At 41.2% G+C, this 12,196-nt stretch overlaps 1 protein-coding gene across 2 annotated transcripts in view; it reads left to right on the top strand.

Annotated features, from left to right (window-relative positions):
- Positions 1-10,517, top strand: part of KCNN2 (potassium calcium-activated channel subfamily N member 2) — a 474,348-nt gene extending 463,831 nt beyond the window's left edge. Inside the window, exons 9-11 of one of the 2 annotated variants that reach the window (XM_086705936.1) lie at positions 640-757; positions 7,059-7,147; positions 9,914-10,517. In XM_086705936.1, coding sequence (XP_086562062.1) covers positions 640-757; positions 7,059-7,147; positions 9,914-10,201 — 495 coding nt within the window. In that variant the 3' untranslated portion in view covers positions 10,202-10,517. Of the gene's footprint in view, positions 1-639; positions 768-7,058; positions 7,148-9,913 lie in introns of both variants that reach the window. The other variant, XM_025924196.2, reaches the window with a different exon arrangement.
- Positions 10,518-12,196: the final 1,679 nt, after the last annotated feature.

Genomic DNA, 12,196 nt, shown 5'->3' with positions numbered 1-12,196 from the left:
CTCCAGGGAAATGGAGAACATGGGGAAAACAAATGGAATACAAGGTGCAGAATTCAGCACCTCTTCCAACCTCCCCCTGACCCCCCCTGCAATGTTGCCAGACAGGTTACAACCACCTCTTGCTTTTTAAAAGAACTGGTTGGATGAAAATGTTCCTGATGGGTAGAAGCCCAGAAAGAGATCAGTACCTCCCTAATATTTCAACCTAAATGTTGTGCCAGACAAACAGAGGTACCTTTTAAAATGCACAGATTCAAGAAAAATACTCTTTTGAGAAATAGTTACTAAACAGAGCTAGAACTTACCGTGATCTTTGGGATTAAGAATAGGACCCCTGGGGGGCTCAGTCGGTTAAGCATCCAACTTCAGCTCCGGTCATGATCTCATAGTCTGTGAGTTCAAGCCCCGCATCAGGCTCTGTGCTGACAGCTCAGAGCCTGGAGCTTGCTTCAGATTCTGTGTGTCCCTCTTTCTCTGCCCCTCCCCTGCTCATGCTCTGTCTCTCTCTGTCTCAAAAATAAATAAAAGCTTAAAAAATATATATTAAAAAAAAAAAAAAAAAGAATAGGACCCCTGGCCATGTTTGCAAAGGATTCTGCTCTGGGAATTTATCAACTGCTTTGTTTGTTTTCTTAACAGGTGAAAAACGCAGCTGCCAATGTACTCAGGGAAACATGGCTAATTTACAAAAATACAAAGCTAGTAAAAAAGATAGATCATGCAAAAGTAAGAAAACATCAACGAAAATTCTTGCAAGCTATTCATCAGTAAGTACCATTTTTCATTCATTGTCATCCTGCTTTTTGTAACTCTGGGTCTTAATTTCCCATACTTGGTTATTCTTCTTTTGTGAGAGGGGGAAAAAAGAAAACACTGTCATGTGTGTTCCCAGAAGACATTATTTGGCAATTTAATAATTCCATAAATGAAATGCTGAGAAAATTGTCAGTTCTTTTTTGGACTCAAAATCATCCCTTATTGGGAGCAGAGTCATTTAATATATTAATTAAAATGTCTTCTCAGTTTCTCTCTTTAGAAACCTTATTTTCAGTTGCAATTGTATATCTTAATATAACTTATTTATTCATATGGCTTGCCCTCGGATGTTTCGTTTGTATTGACTGCAAAATCTTGAAAAACATTTAATATTTTATGATCGCTCTGGGTTTTTTTTTAAACAGGCTGCCAACATCTTTCTATGAAGGCAGTACCTACACTTGATTTAATACTTGCATTTTTAAACTAGTCTTTACTCAGGACATAGGGGATTTTCTATTTGCTGTATGTTGATTATAGATTTTATAGTGCCTTTTACAATGATTCTGACCTTACGGAGGCCACCATTATTCCATATGCTTAAGTTCTTTCATGTTACTTTGTTTCTATGCTATATATAACTATCATAGACTTTGAAAAGACAAATGTCTATAGTAAGTATCAATAATGACCTGAAAGCCACCAGCTCTTTCTCCCCCAGGCTGGCAGCATCCTTACCGTAAGTACATTCATGTGGGCATCAGTCTCGAGGCTGTGCAGCCTTGCTCTTAACTCAGTGGCATTTCTGTATGGGGAAGAGCAGCTCAGTCACATGCGTGGGTCAGAAACGTGGCTTTTCTCATGCAGCCTACCAGGGCAATCACAGAAAGGTGGGTAAACGCTAGGTGTCTGGATTACATAGTAAGGTGGGTCTTCTCAGAGCTGCCTAGCACAGCAGACCGGAAAAGCTCTGAAGCTGGAGTTTTTATTTTGTATATCTAGGTAGTTCATAGGTACTGTATCACACTTCACATTCTATGGGAAATCACTAAGCATTCAAATGCTACCCTTTGACCTCTCCCTCTGACTATGTTTTTTGAATAACTATCGCTGGAAATGTGGACTGCGTCTAGAAATTGCTGCCTGCCTTAATGAGAATCAAATCCAGGCACCCTGAGATCTACAAGAGAGGGAGATTCTGCATGGATGGTAGAGTGGCCAGCCCTCCTGGCCACTCAGAGCTATTCAGTCATGATCTTGCCACTACCAGCACCAAAGCGACATCACTTCACCTTTAGTTCTGTGACTTCACACCGGGCCCACAACTGTGCTTTCTGTCCCTTGTAAGGAAAGGCTAGAATCTTAAGGTAACACTCTTTCAAAGTGTGGGAAATTATAAAAGCGAAACACAGAGGAACACGTAGGAGATCTGGCTCACACAGGGAGCTGCTTTGCTGAAGCTCATGGCCACCTTTATAACCAAATACCCACCCTGTGGAGCCTCCACATCTTTATTCCTTCAAGTTTAGATCTCAGAGAGCGAGTCCCCTAAGGGATGCTGGGCCTTCACTTCTGAGGACAGGCCTCTCCCTCCAGGGTCACCAGACATAGCCCTCCTGGCACAGAGGGCATTCCTACACACCCACAACCATATAGGAACCTAACATTCGTAGAAGAAGTATACACGGTATAATGTGTATATACTGGGAAAGCATTCTTTGTACTTTTAATGTTTTGCCACTAACCTATACTGCTCAAGTCTATTAAAAAGAAAACTTACCTTTGTTGGTGTGGGCAGGTGCGGTCAGTCTATGGGTCAAGCAGCCACATACCCCATGTCCTCCGGCATCGTATTTATAACCCTTTCTATCAGAATGATGTACCTATTAAATAGATAATGAAATGAAATTGGCCTTTGATGCCATTGGTGAGTTTTTATATCTAACAAAAACACTGGGAAAAAAATGCTTTGGTAGTTTCTGTAGTAATTTTGTAGCCACATGTGAATGTTATACATTTATATTTTTATTGTGAAATGCATTCATGCTGAAACCCCAGGGGACAGACAGCTTAGGGATGGTCGCTGTAAGTTTTTTTTCAACTTTGCTCTAGGTCTGAAAATTTTTATAGTATGCTAGGAAAAAATATTTGGGGAAGCAAAGTTGACACATTGTCCCTAAGCAATTGTTAGATTGCTGGAAGGTGGCCTGACCCGATTTTAAGAGTTTCAAGGTACAGCTTATGTGGGTCTTCCCAATGCTGCTTCAGGATAGAGTAACAGAGGAAACCCCTTATGAATTCTTCTGCTTCTTTGGCGTTTCTCAGTCTGTTTCTTCGGTAGCAACATGAACTTCTAAAGTAGATGAGCTTCGAGCAGCTCAAATGTTCTGAATTGTTTTTATGATATAGTCTTGGGGTTAGATTTCCTTTGAGGTGGGAGGGGTACTTTGTAAAAAAAATACAATTGGAAATTTATATGGGCTGGGTTTGGCTAGATGACTCTAATCGTGCATAATCTCTCATTTTAAGTTAGTGATACAGGAAAGCACACAGGGCTCGATTCTTAAGGGCAAGGCTCCCATTGCCTCCCATTCAGACACAGTGAGACCATCAGCCTCGGTGAAATGGCATCGGGTGAAATCAGACCTTGCTGCTTGAGGGAGAAGTTACAAACTCATTTGATAGAGCTCTCTCCCTGGCCTCTCCCATCCTCCCGTCTGACCTGAGAGCTTTTCCAGAGCTCTGTCTGGACTCCCCTCTTTTCCAAACTTCACAGCCTCTCTCCCTGACACGTGGCCTCCCTCGTCTCTGGTGGATGCCTGCTTCTCCAGGCTTGTGTCCTCTGTTTCACTAACGGATCTGTCTTTTTAGATCATCACTCAATGCCTTGAAGCATTCTGTTCCTAAATACCTTTGAATACTTTTTCTGGTATCAACTTTAACCTTAAAGCTCATCACTCTTCTATCTCAACCGTAGACTCAGCAGTCGACATGAACTTGTCTCAGAGCCGAGAAATTCAGTACACATAATTTCTCTAACACTGAGTTTCAGATGACCCACCTGTCAGAAAACCAGGCTTCTAAGAAGCCCCAACTCGGAAGAGATGGGTGCCGTCCAAAAAACACCACCGACATTATAATCATCCTACTATGTAGAACACTGTCCTTTTAACCCCATGACATTCATATTAGGTCAAAACGGTTCCTACAGTTTACTTGGACATCGTGTATCAAAGAGGCCGTGATGACTTCCTAGAGGGTCTTCCTTCTGAACCTCGTTCTGGAGGAAGCACTGTATTTCAGGGGCGGGACGGAGGGGGGGAGTCTCAGCAATGAAGGATGATACCATAAGCGAACCGTGTTTTTCTTTGATCACCATGCCAAGATCCTACAGAGCCTTAACAGGATCTCTCAGCTAATGAATCGAGCCCCCTGTGCACAACTGAACACCACACTGTGTTACTCTGTTCTGGAATATTTTACAGTTTTCTTTTCTTTTGTTTTGTCTTTTTATTTCAACAAAATGAAAATAGAGCTCGGAAGTAAGTTGTGTGAGCCGCTCCTCTCGACATTTGCAGAATTTTCTACCGGCTGCATGCATCCAAGCGGGTCCTTTATTTGTGAATTTCAGTAGTCTGATTGCTGCTATGGAAATGTGATCCAAAATCATGATACTTTCCTGTGATAAGTGAAGTTCACAAGGAAGAAGTCAACATACGTTCCTTATTCTTCTTTTTTTTGCGGGGGGCGGGGGGGGGAAGAAAGTAAAATACACATGCATGTTACCTTTTATTCTGGCAGCTGCAGCTTTAAGTAGGCTTTTTCTACCCATTCTAGGGTACAGCCTCAGGAACAGCAAGGCAAGATGGTTTAAGTTCAAGGAGCTTAAAGGGATTCTGATTCAATAGGGGGCTACCCTATGTCAGCTTTCCAGATTAGTGGGAAAAAAAACAACAACTGGGCAAAATTCTACTGTCAGAAACATAATATATGGCAATTCAAGAGCAGAGTACCCACCTCAGCTAAGGGACACGCACTGGCCCTTTCACTGGGCTTGCCAACCTCAGGGCCTTGCCTGCACTCCCAAGTGGTTGGAGGCTTCTGATCTGGTTCCCCAGACTTGAGTCATTCATGTGCTAAGGGTCCCATTCCTTGAATTTGAAGATAAAGCTTGGTGTAAATCATTATCACAAAATGGCTAACCCAACAAAAACAAAAATGAAACAAAAACAAAAAGCCGCTCCTGCTCCCAGCAAAGAGAGGGAGAGGTCGTATCCACCAACATTTGAAACACTGGCGTTGGATTCTAGCCACGGAACTGCTGCATGCAGGAAGCGCTCAGCTGAAATCCTGCTCTCTTTTCAAAAAGGAGAGAAGAGCAGGTGTTGGGAGATAAAAACAGGAGAGGACCAGCCTGAGACATTTTTCTTGTAATAATCAAGAATTGGAAGAGGATAAAAGGGAGTAACTGTCTCTCCATCTGGTTTAGTATTTAATGTCTTCTGGTTTGAGTATCACATAGCCACCTCGAACACCTCTGTCGGTACAAATACAGCACTTTAGAAATACCATCCTATCCTAACCCACTTCATTTCATACATTAAGAAACTGAAGGTCAAATAGGGCCAGGGAGAAGGGAGGCCACATCTGACACTGTTGTTCTCTCTAGTACATTTCTGTAGAATGACCTCACACATGTCTAAAGGGTTGTTTTTTGCTTTTTGTTTTTTGCAGGGGGGAGAGGGGTGGAAGGGGACTTGTTTTTAAAAGGTGTACATCAAGAATTGTAATCCTTGTGAGTACTTAGAGAAGCCTATCTCAACAACATGTTAGATTCGAATACCTGTTTGTAAATTCCTTTTACACTTACACCCAGTCCATCTCTATAATAGTGTAGAAAAGAGCCAATTAACTTAGTTCCAAGCATTCTAATAGGGAAACACAGACTCGCAATGGCAAGTGATAACCTTAAGCTGTTTTACATTGTTAAATATCATGTTATAGGCAGGTGTCAGTTAAACCCATACTGGCAGAAGGAAGTCTGTCTTCACTGTCAAGCAGACTTGGTGACATATTGCATAGCGTAGTTTCAAAACAAAATCACTGCGCACTACTGAACATTTGTTGTAAAAATCTCCCTGGCAGTAAAATCTTGCCCTGTGAATTTTTGATCCTTTTTTTTGTAACTACCTTTCGTTGAAATTGGGAAATTATAAAGATTACTCTCTCCAACATCGACACTATACTCTGTAAATGACATGTCATTTACAGGTAATAAGGTTAGCATGGATTTTGTTTTTTTGTTTTTTGTTTTTAAACTAAGTACCCAAGAGAAATGTGCTTCTCATTTGGAGCATGGCTCGGATTGTTGGCTTAAAGAACAAACAACCCCTTTTCTATTGGAAAATCTTAATTTCTTGGTAGGGAGTAAGCACCCAATAAATATGTTTTCAAAAATATTATAGTAAATAAAGTAAGGACTAGTAAAAGTCATCCTTAAGAAAGATTTTTTTTAACAGCAGTGTTTTGACTGTCAATCAGATATATGCACTGATATTTAAAAGCATCTAAAAGTAAGTTTACAACCAGAAACCCCATCTGTCAGACATTTTAATTGTCCGTTGACTTTTATCTACAAGAAAAAAATTAAGGGAAATTCTCCCAAGGAAATGGCCTGGCTTCCCTTCAAATTCGATGGCAGTTTAAGATAAAAGTCGAGCAAAACACAATGAAGAATAAGAGACTTATGTGTTTTGGGTTCTCTTGCTGCTGGTTGAATAAAAGTCTTATTTTTGCTACTAAGAATCTCACTTATCACTGTGTTTTCATCAGGTTCAAATACCTAACCCAATCCATCTCAAACTGAACAGGGCTATCCTGTGTATCTAGTCATGTAGGCATAGGAAGGTGCTCACTGCTCCAACATTGATGAAAGTCTAGTCGCTTTGCCTATTTCTTCCTATGTCTATTTGAAATGATACTGGGATTTTAAGGAATGTTTTGGCTTTTCTCATATGGTTAAGTCCTTATGAGCCTCTCTCCCAATTCAACTTTTAACTCCCTGGTAAATAGTTGTCCTAAGGACACCTCATCTCTTACTCTCCTCTCTCTCTCTCTCTCTCTCCTTTCCTTTTTGCGGTGTTGGGGAAGCATGCTTCTCATTGTTCCAGATACATAACCAGTTTGAACTTGACCCCCAAATGTTCAAGGCATTATCCATGCAGTTATTTGCTCTTGTCGATTTTATGCATGCTCTTTGGAAGGCGTTATGACAGCAGTAGACAGGAAGGAACCCTTCTGACTTGAGATTCTGTCTTTTAGATTAAGAAGTGTAAAAATGGAGCAGAGGAAACTGAATGACCAAGCCAACACCTTGGTGGACCTAGCAAAGGTAAGCATGGGTGAGGTCTCAGCCTTCATGGTGAGGTGTGTTGGAATGAAGCCCTGCACGGTGACTGATAATGCACTGGGAGGAGGATACCCCAACTTTGTGTTGTACATCAAACCAACAATTAGCCCTAACATGATGGTCCACCTTAAAAGATTTTTCTTCACATGCTCTTTCCCTATATAAATTATTCAAACCCCATTCTAAAAGCCTTCCTACTTACAGTGACTTGAAAGTATCATGGAAAATGTACATGGAATATGAGACAATACCATTGGGTTTCATATTTGTCCTTCAGTCTCCTCCCTCTGAGAGGAGAACTGCATTCTGGGTTTGACCATGACCTTCAGGGCTCCATAGGACTCATTGATAAAATTATTGTTTTTTATTTACTTTTAAGCCAACTCAGAAGACTGTGAAATAGTTTTTTAAGAACATGGACATCATCTTTTAAAAAAAAGGGAATCAGTTTTCATAATTTATGATTCTTTTTTCATTATTTAAAAAATCATACTACTTTTTAAAAGGACATTAATAGTTCCCAGATTCCTCTTTCACACTTATAAGATTTATCTGGTTGATTTTTGGTTGTCCCTTTCAAGTAAATTCCACTTTAAAAATATGAATATTTAGGGCTGTCTGGGTGGCTCAGTCAGTTAAGCATCCGACCCTTGATTTCAGCTCAGGACATGATCCCAAGGTTCATGGGATCAAGTCCTGCGTTGGGCTCCACACTAAGCATGGAGCCTGCTTAAGATGTTCTCTCACGTGTGTTCTCTTTCTCCCTCTGCCCCTCCCCCACTCACACTCTGTCTTTCTCAAAATAAACATTTAAACAAATATTTTTAATTTGTTTTAATGTTTTATTTATTTTTCAGAAAGGGAGACACAGCAAGTGAGCAGGGGAGGGGCAGAGAGAGGGAGCCACAGAATCTGAAGCAGGCTCCAGGCTCTCAGCTGTCAGCACAGAGCCCGATGCGGGGCTCGAACCCACAAACCATGAGATCATGCCCTGAGATGAAGTCAGACACTTAACCGACTGAGCCACTCAGGCTCCCCTAAACAGATATATTTTTTTTAAATATGAGTATTTGTCATCAGTGACCTTCCATTTTCCTGAGCTAGGTCCAAAAGAGGTATTTTAGCATATATGGAAGTTTTTAGCCTTTTAACACAAATGCTTTTTAAAACTTTTTTTTTAACATTTATTTCTGAGAAACAGAGAGACACAGAGCATGAGCAGGGGAGGGGCAGAGAGAGAGAGAGAGAGGGAGACACAGAATCTGAAGCAGGCTCCAGGCTCTGAGCTGTCAGCACAGAGCCCGATGCAGGGCTCAAACTCACAAACTGTGAGATCATGACCTGAGCCGAAGTCGAACGCTTAACCGACCAAGCCACCCAGGCGCCCCTTAACAACAAATGCTTTTAAAGGGGCCTCTCTCAATACATTTTGTTGTTTGTTCGATAAATCAGCTATGTTCTTTATAAAGCTTCCAATATCATCTATGAAAATCACACCTCTTTGTCCTAGTCTCATAAAATAACACAAGTAAATCATATTCATTTTCATGTATATCAATAACATACTATATAAGCATGTAAATGTTGAATATTTGATGCTTTTTAAAAAAATGTTTCTTTACTTTTGAGAGCGAGAGACACACACAGAGCATGAGAAGGAGGGGCAGAGAGAGGAAACACAGAACTCAAAGCAGGCTCTAGGCTCTGAGCTGTCAGCACAGAGCCCGACACGGGGCTCAAACTCATGAACTGTGAGATCATGGCTTGAGCCAAAGTCGGATGTTTAACCGAATAAGCCACCCAGGTGCACCTGAATATTTGATGTCTTATGAGTAGAAGATAGTGACATCCTCAACAACTTACCTGTAGGACAGCATACATATATCATACATATAAGATGGGTAGCACATGTGAGACTGAAAGATGTTCTCGATTAATATTTACAAACGTGGCTCTCCCATAGACACACCTTGAACAAAGATGGGGCAGACTCTTACATCACTGTAAGGTCAAATGATAAAACAGACCACTTGGAAATAATGTAATATAACATTTTACTAGATATATAGTTTATATGATAAATATATACTGCATAATGTCATCTCAGGAATATATCTATGAGGCAAGACACTATTCCTTTCAAAGTATTTCTTTAGTGCTGTGCTTACTAATACAGCTCTAGCGCTGCCATGCCATAGGGGTTCAGTATTTTCTGAATGAATGGATGTTGTTCACATAGCCTCCAGACTATGTAGTAAAAAATAAAGCTAATGCACTCTGTCTCCGTGGCCAAACTCAAATGAGGTGCCTGTATCATGAACAGTAACTCCCTTATTCAGTTGGTTCATTTATCACCATTAAGAGGTTGTGAAGCAGCTAAGAGCACATTTTGTTATTTTTTTTTTAATTTATTTTGAGAGCGAGAGAGAGAGAAAGCAAGCACAAACAGGGGGGGGAAGGGGGAGAGAATGAGAGAGAGAGAGAGAGAGAGAGAGAGGATCCTAAGCAGGCTCCTCGCTGGCAGCACGGAGCCCAACCTTGGGCTCCATTCCATGAACCGTGAGATCATGACCAGACCCAAAATCAAGAGTGGGTCGCTTAACCGGATGAGCTACCCAGGCGGCCCTCTAGAGGGAAACAAGACAGCTTCAACAAAGGGTTGAAGAGAGCGGACAGCTCGCTTCCTGGGCAAGTGTCGTGAAACCTTGAGTTCCTGGTTGCTCTACCCGTGTCCGCCCTGTTTTGCAGACCCAGAACATCATGTATGACATGATTTCCGACCTAAATGAGCGGAGCGAAGACTTTGAGAAGAGGATTGTTACCGTGGAAACGAAACTGGAGACTTTGATTGGCAGCATCCACGCCCTCCCTGGGCTCATCAGCCAGACCATCAGGCAGCAGCAGAGAGATGTCCTGGAGGCTCAGATGGAGAACTACGACAAGCATGTCACCTACAACGCCGAGCGGTCCCGATCCTCGTCCAGGAGACGGCGGTCCTCCTCCACAGCGCCACCAACTTCATCAGAGAGTAGCTAGAAGAGAATCAGTTAACCACAAACTAAGACTTTTTGCCATCATATGGTCAATATTTTAGCTTTTATTGTAAAGCCCCTATGGTTCTAATCAGCGTTATCCGGGTTCTGATGTCAGAATCCTGGGAACCTGACACTAAGTTTTAGGCCAAAATGAGTGAAAACTCTTTTTTCTTTTCCTTTCAGATGCACAAGGAATGCACCTATTATCGCTCTATAGATTGTTCCTCCTGTAATTTCACTAACTTTTTATTCATGCACTTCAAACTTTACTACTACATTATATGATATATAATAAAAAAAAAAAGTTAATTTCTGCACATACCTGTTTGGTCACTTGACATTTCTAAAGGTTCACTTCCCACATTATTTGCAAGCTAAAATGACTGGTTATTGTCTGATATGTGTTGATACCTTTGATCACCCAATGTCTGGCCGGTCAGAAGACGATTTGCCATCACTCTGTAACCTATTCGCTAACATTTTCCCCATTATGAAACATTATAGTCACATTTCATTTGATACAGCCAGCTTATTATTCTTTTTGAGTTTACAGTGTCTCATTTTTTTTAAATTTATGTATTTTGAGAGAAACAGAGAGGATGCAAGTGGGGGAGGGGCAGAGAGAGGGGGAGACTCTCAAACAGGTTCCACGCTGTCAGCACAGAGCCCAATGCCAGGCTGAGACTCATGAACCATGAGATCATGACCTGAGCCGAAATCAAGAGTCAGATGCTTAATTGAGCCACCCAGGTGCCCCTACAGTTCCATTTGTCCCTTACTAATTCTATTTGTTTCCAAATTATGTGGAAGGTGGAGCGGTTATATCAAAGCATATATAGATAGATAATCGATTGATCTGGGGTGCAAAAATACTTTCAAGAATTATTTTTATTCCTGGGGTGCCTGGCTGGCTCAGTTGGTTAAGTGTCCGACTTCGGCTCAGGTCATGATCTCATGGTTCGTGGGTCTGAGCCCCACATCGGGCTCTGTGCTAAAAGCTCAAAGCCTGGAGCCTGCTCTGGATTCTGTCTTCTTCTCTCTCTGCCCCTCCTCCACTCATGCTCTGTTTCTGTCTCAAAAATAAATAAACGTTAAAAAAAAAAAGAATTATTTTTATTCCCACTTTACCAGGAAATTCATTCAAAGAAAGGAGCAGAGTATACCACTGTGAACTCATACCAAAGAATTTTTGCTGTCAACTAGTTATTTCATCTTTTCCCTTGTGTTTGTTTATGATGGGAGGCCCTTGATATGCTCAGTTTGGATTATACACCTGCATATCCATATATGCATCCGTTTGCATAGTTCCTAACAGTATATAATGTATATTAACGAGCCTAACTCTTAACATGTCACTTATCACCTTACAAATGGCCCTCTCTGGGTCTGTAACTCACATATTTGGTACAAAGTAAATAGCACCTAGTAAATTTCATGAATTTCATCACATCTGTTTCACGGGTGGTTTAAAGTCAGATGCAGTGAAAGGGGATGGGATAGTTAGCTGTGGCCAGCACATCTCTTCCCAGATTTACTATAAGAATCGACTGGGTTGAAGAGAACCATTGTAGAGGTGATAGCAGTGTGGAATCCCCTCATCTGGCGGTGTTCTTCAGAGCCTACAGGGAGAGCTGATAGCAGTGATAGGGGTAACACGTCACAAAAATAAGGCACAAATTGGAAAGTTCTTCAATTAATCTGCTTGGATTGATCCAAACCTAAAATTTACTCCTTCATTTTCAGAGAAATCTGCTCTTGCCCTCTCCGCCCTTTATTTTACACCATACACCATGCCTGGTGTACCATAACCATACCAGGCTGCGAGATGCTAGCATGCCAAGTATTTTTCTTCTATAACACAAAACACTAGAGTAATTGATTTCATCACTTTTCACAGTTCAATAATTCAATCACTTTCACATTTATTCTCCATAACTGATGCAAAAATCAAACATTTCCATTCAAGATCAAGGACATAAAGGTATGATTCCTTTAG

The sequence above is a fragment of the Puma concolor genome, chromosome A1 (genome assembly GCF_028749965.1).
Source record: "Puma concolor isolate L17-30 chromosome A1, mPumCon1.1.hap2, whole genome shotgun sequence".
Classification (NCBI taxonomy): Eukaryota; Metazoa; Chordata; class Mammalia; order Carnivora; family Felidae; genus Puma; species Puma concolor.
This window is presented reverse-complemented; position numbering and strand designations above follow the sequence as displayed.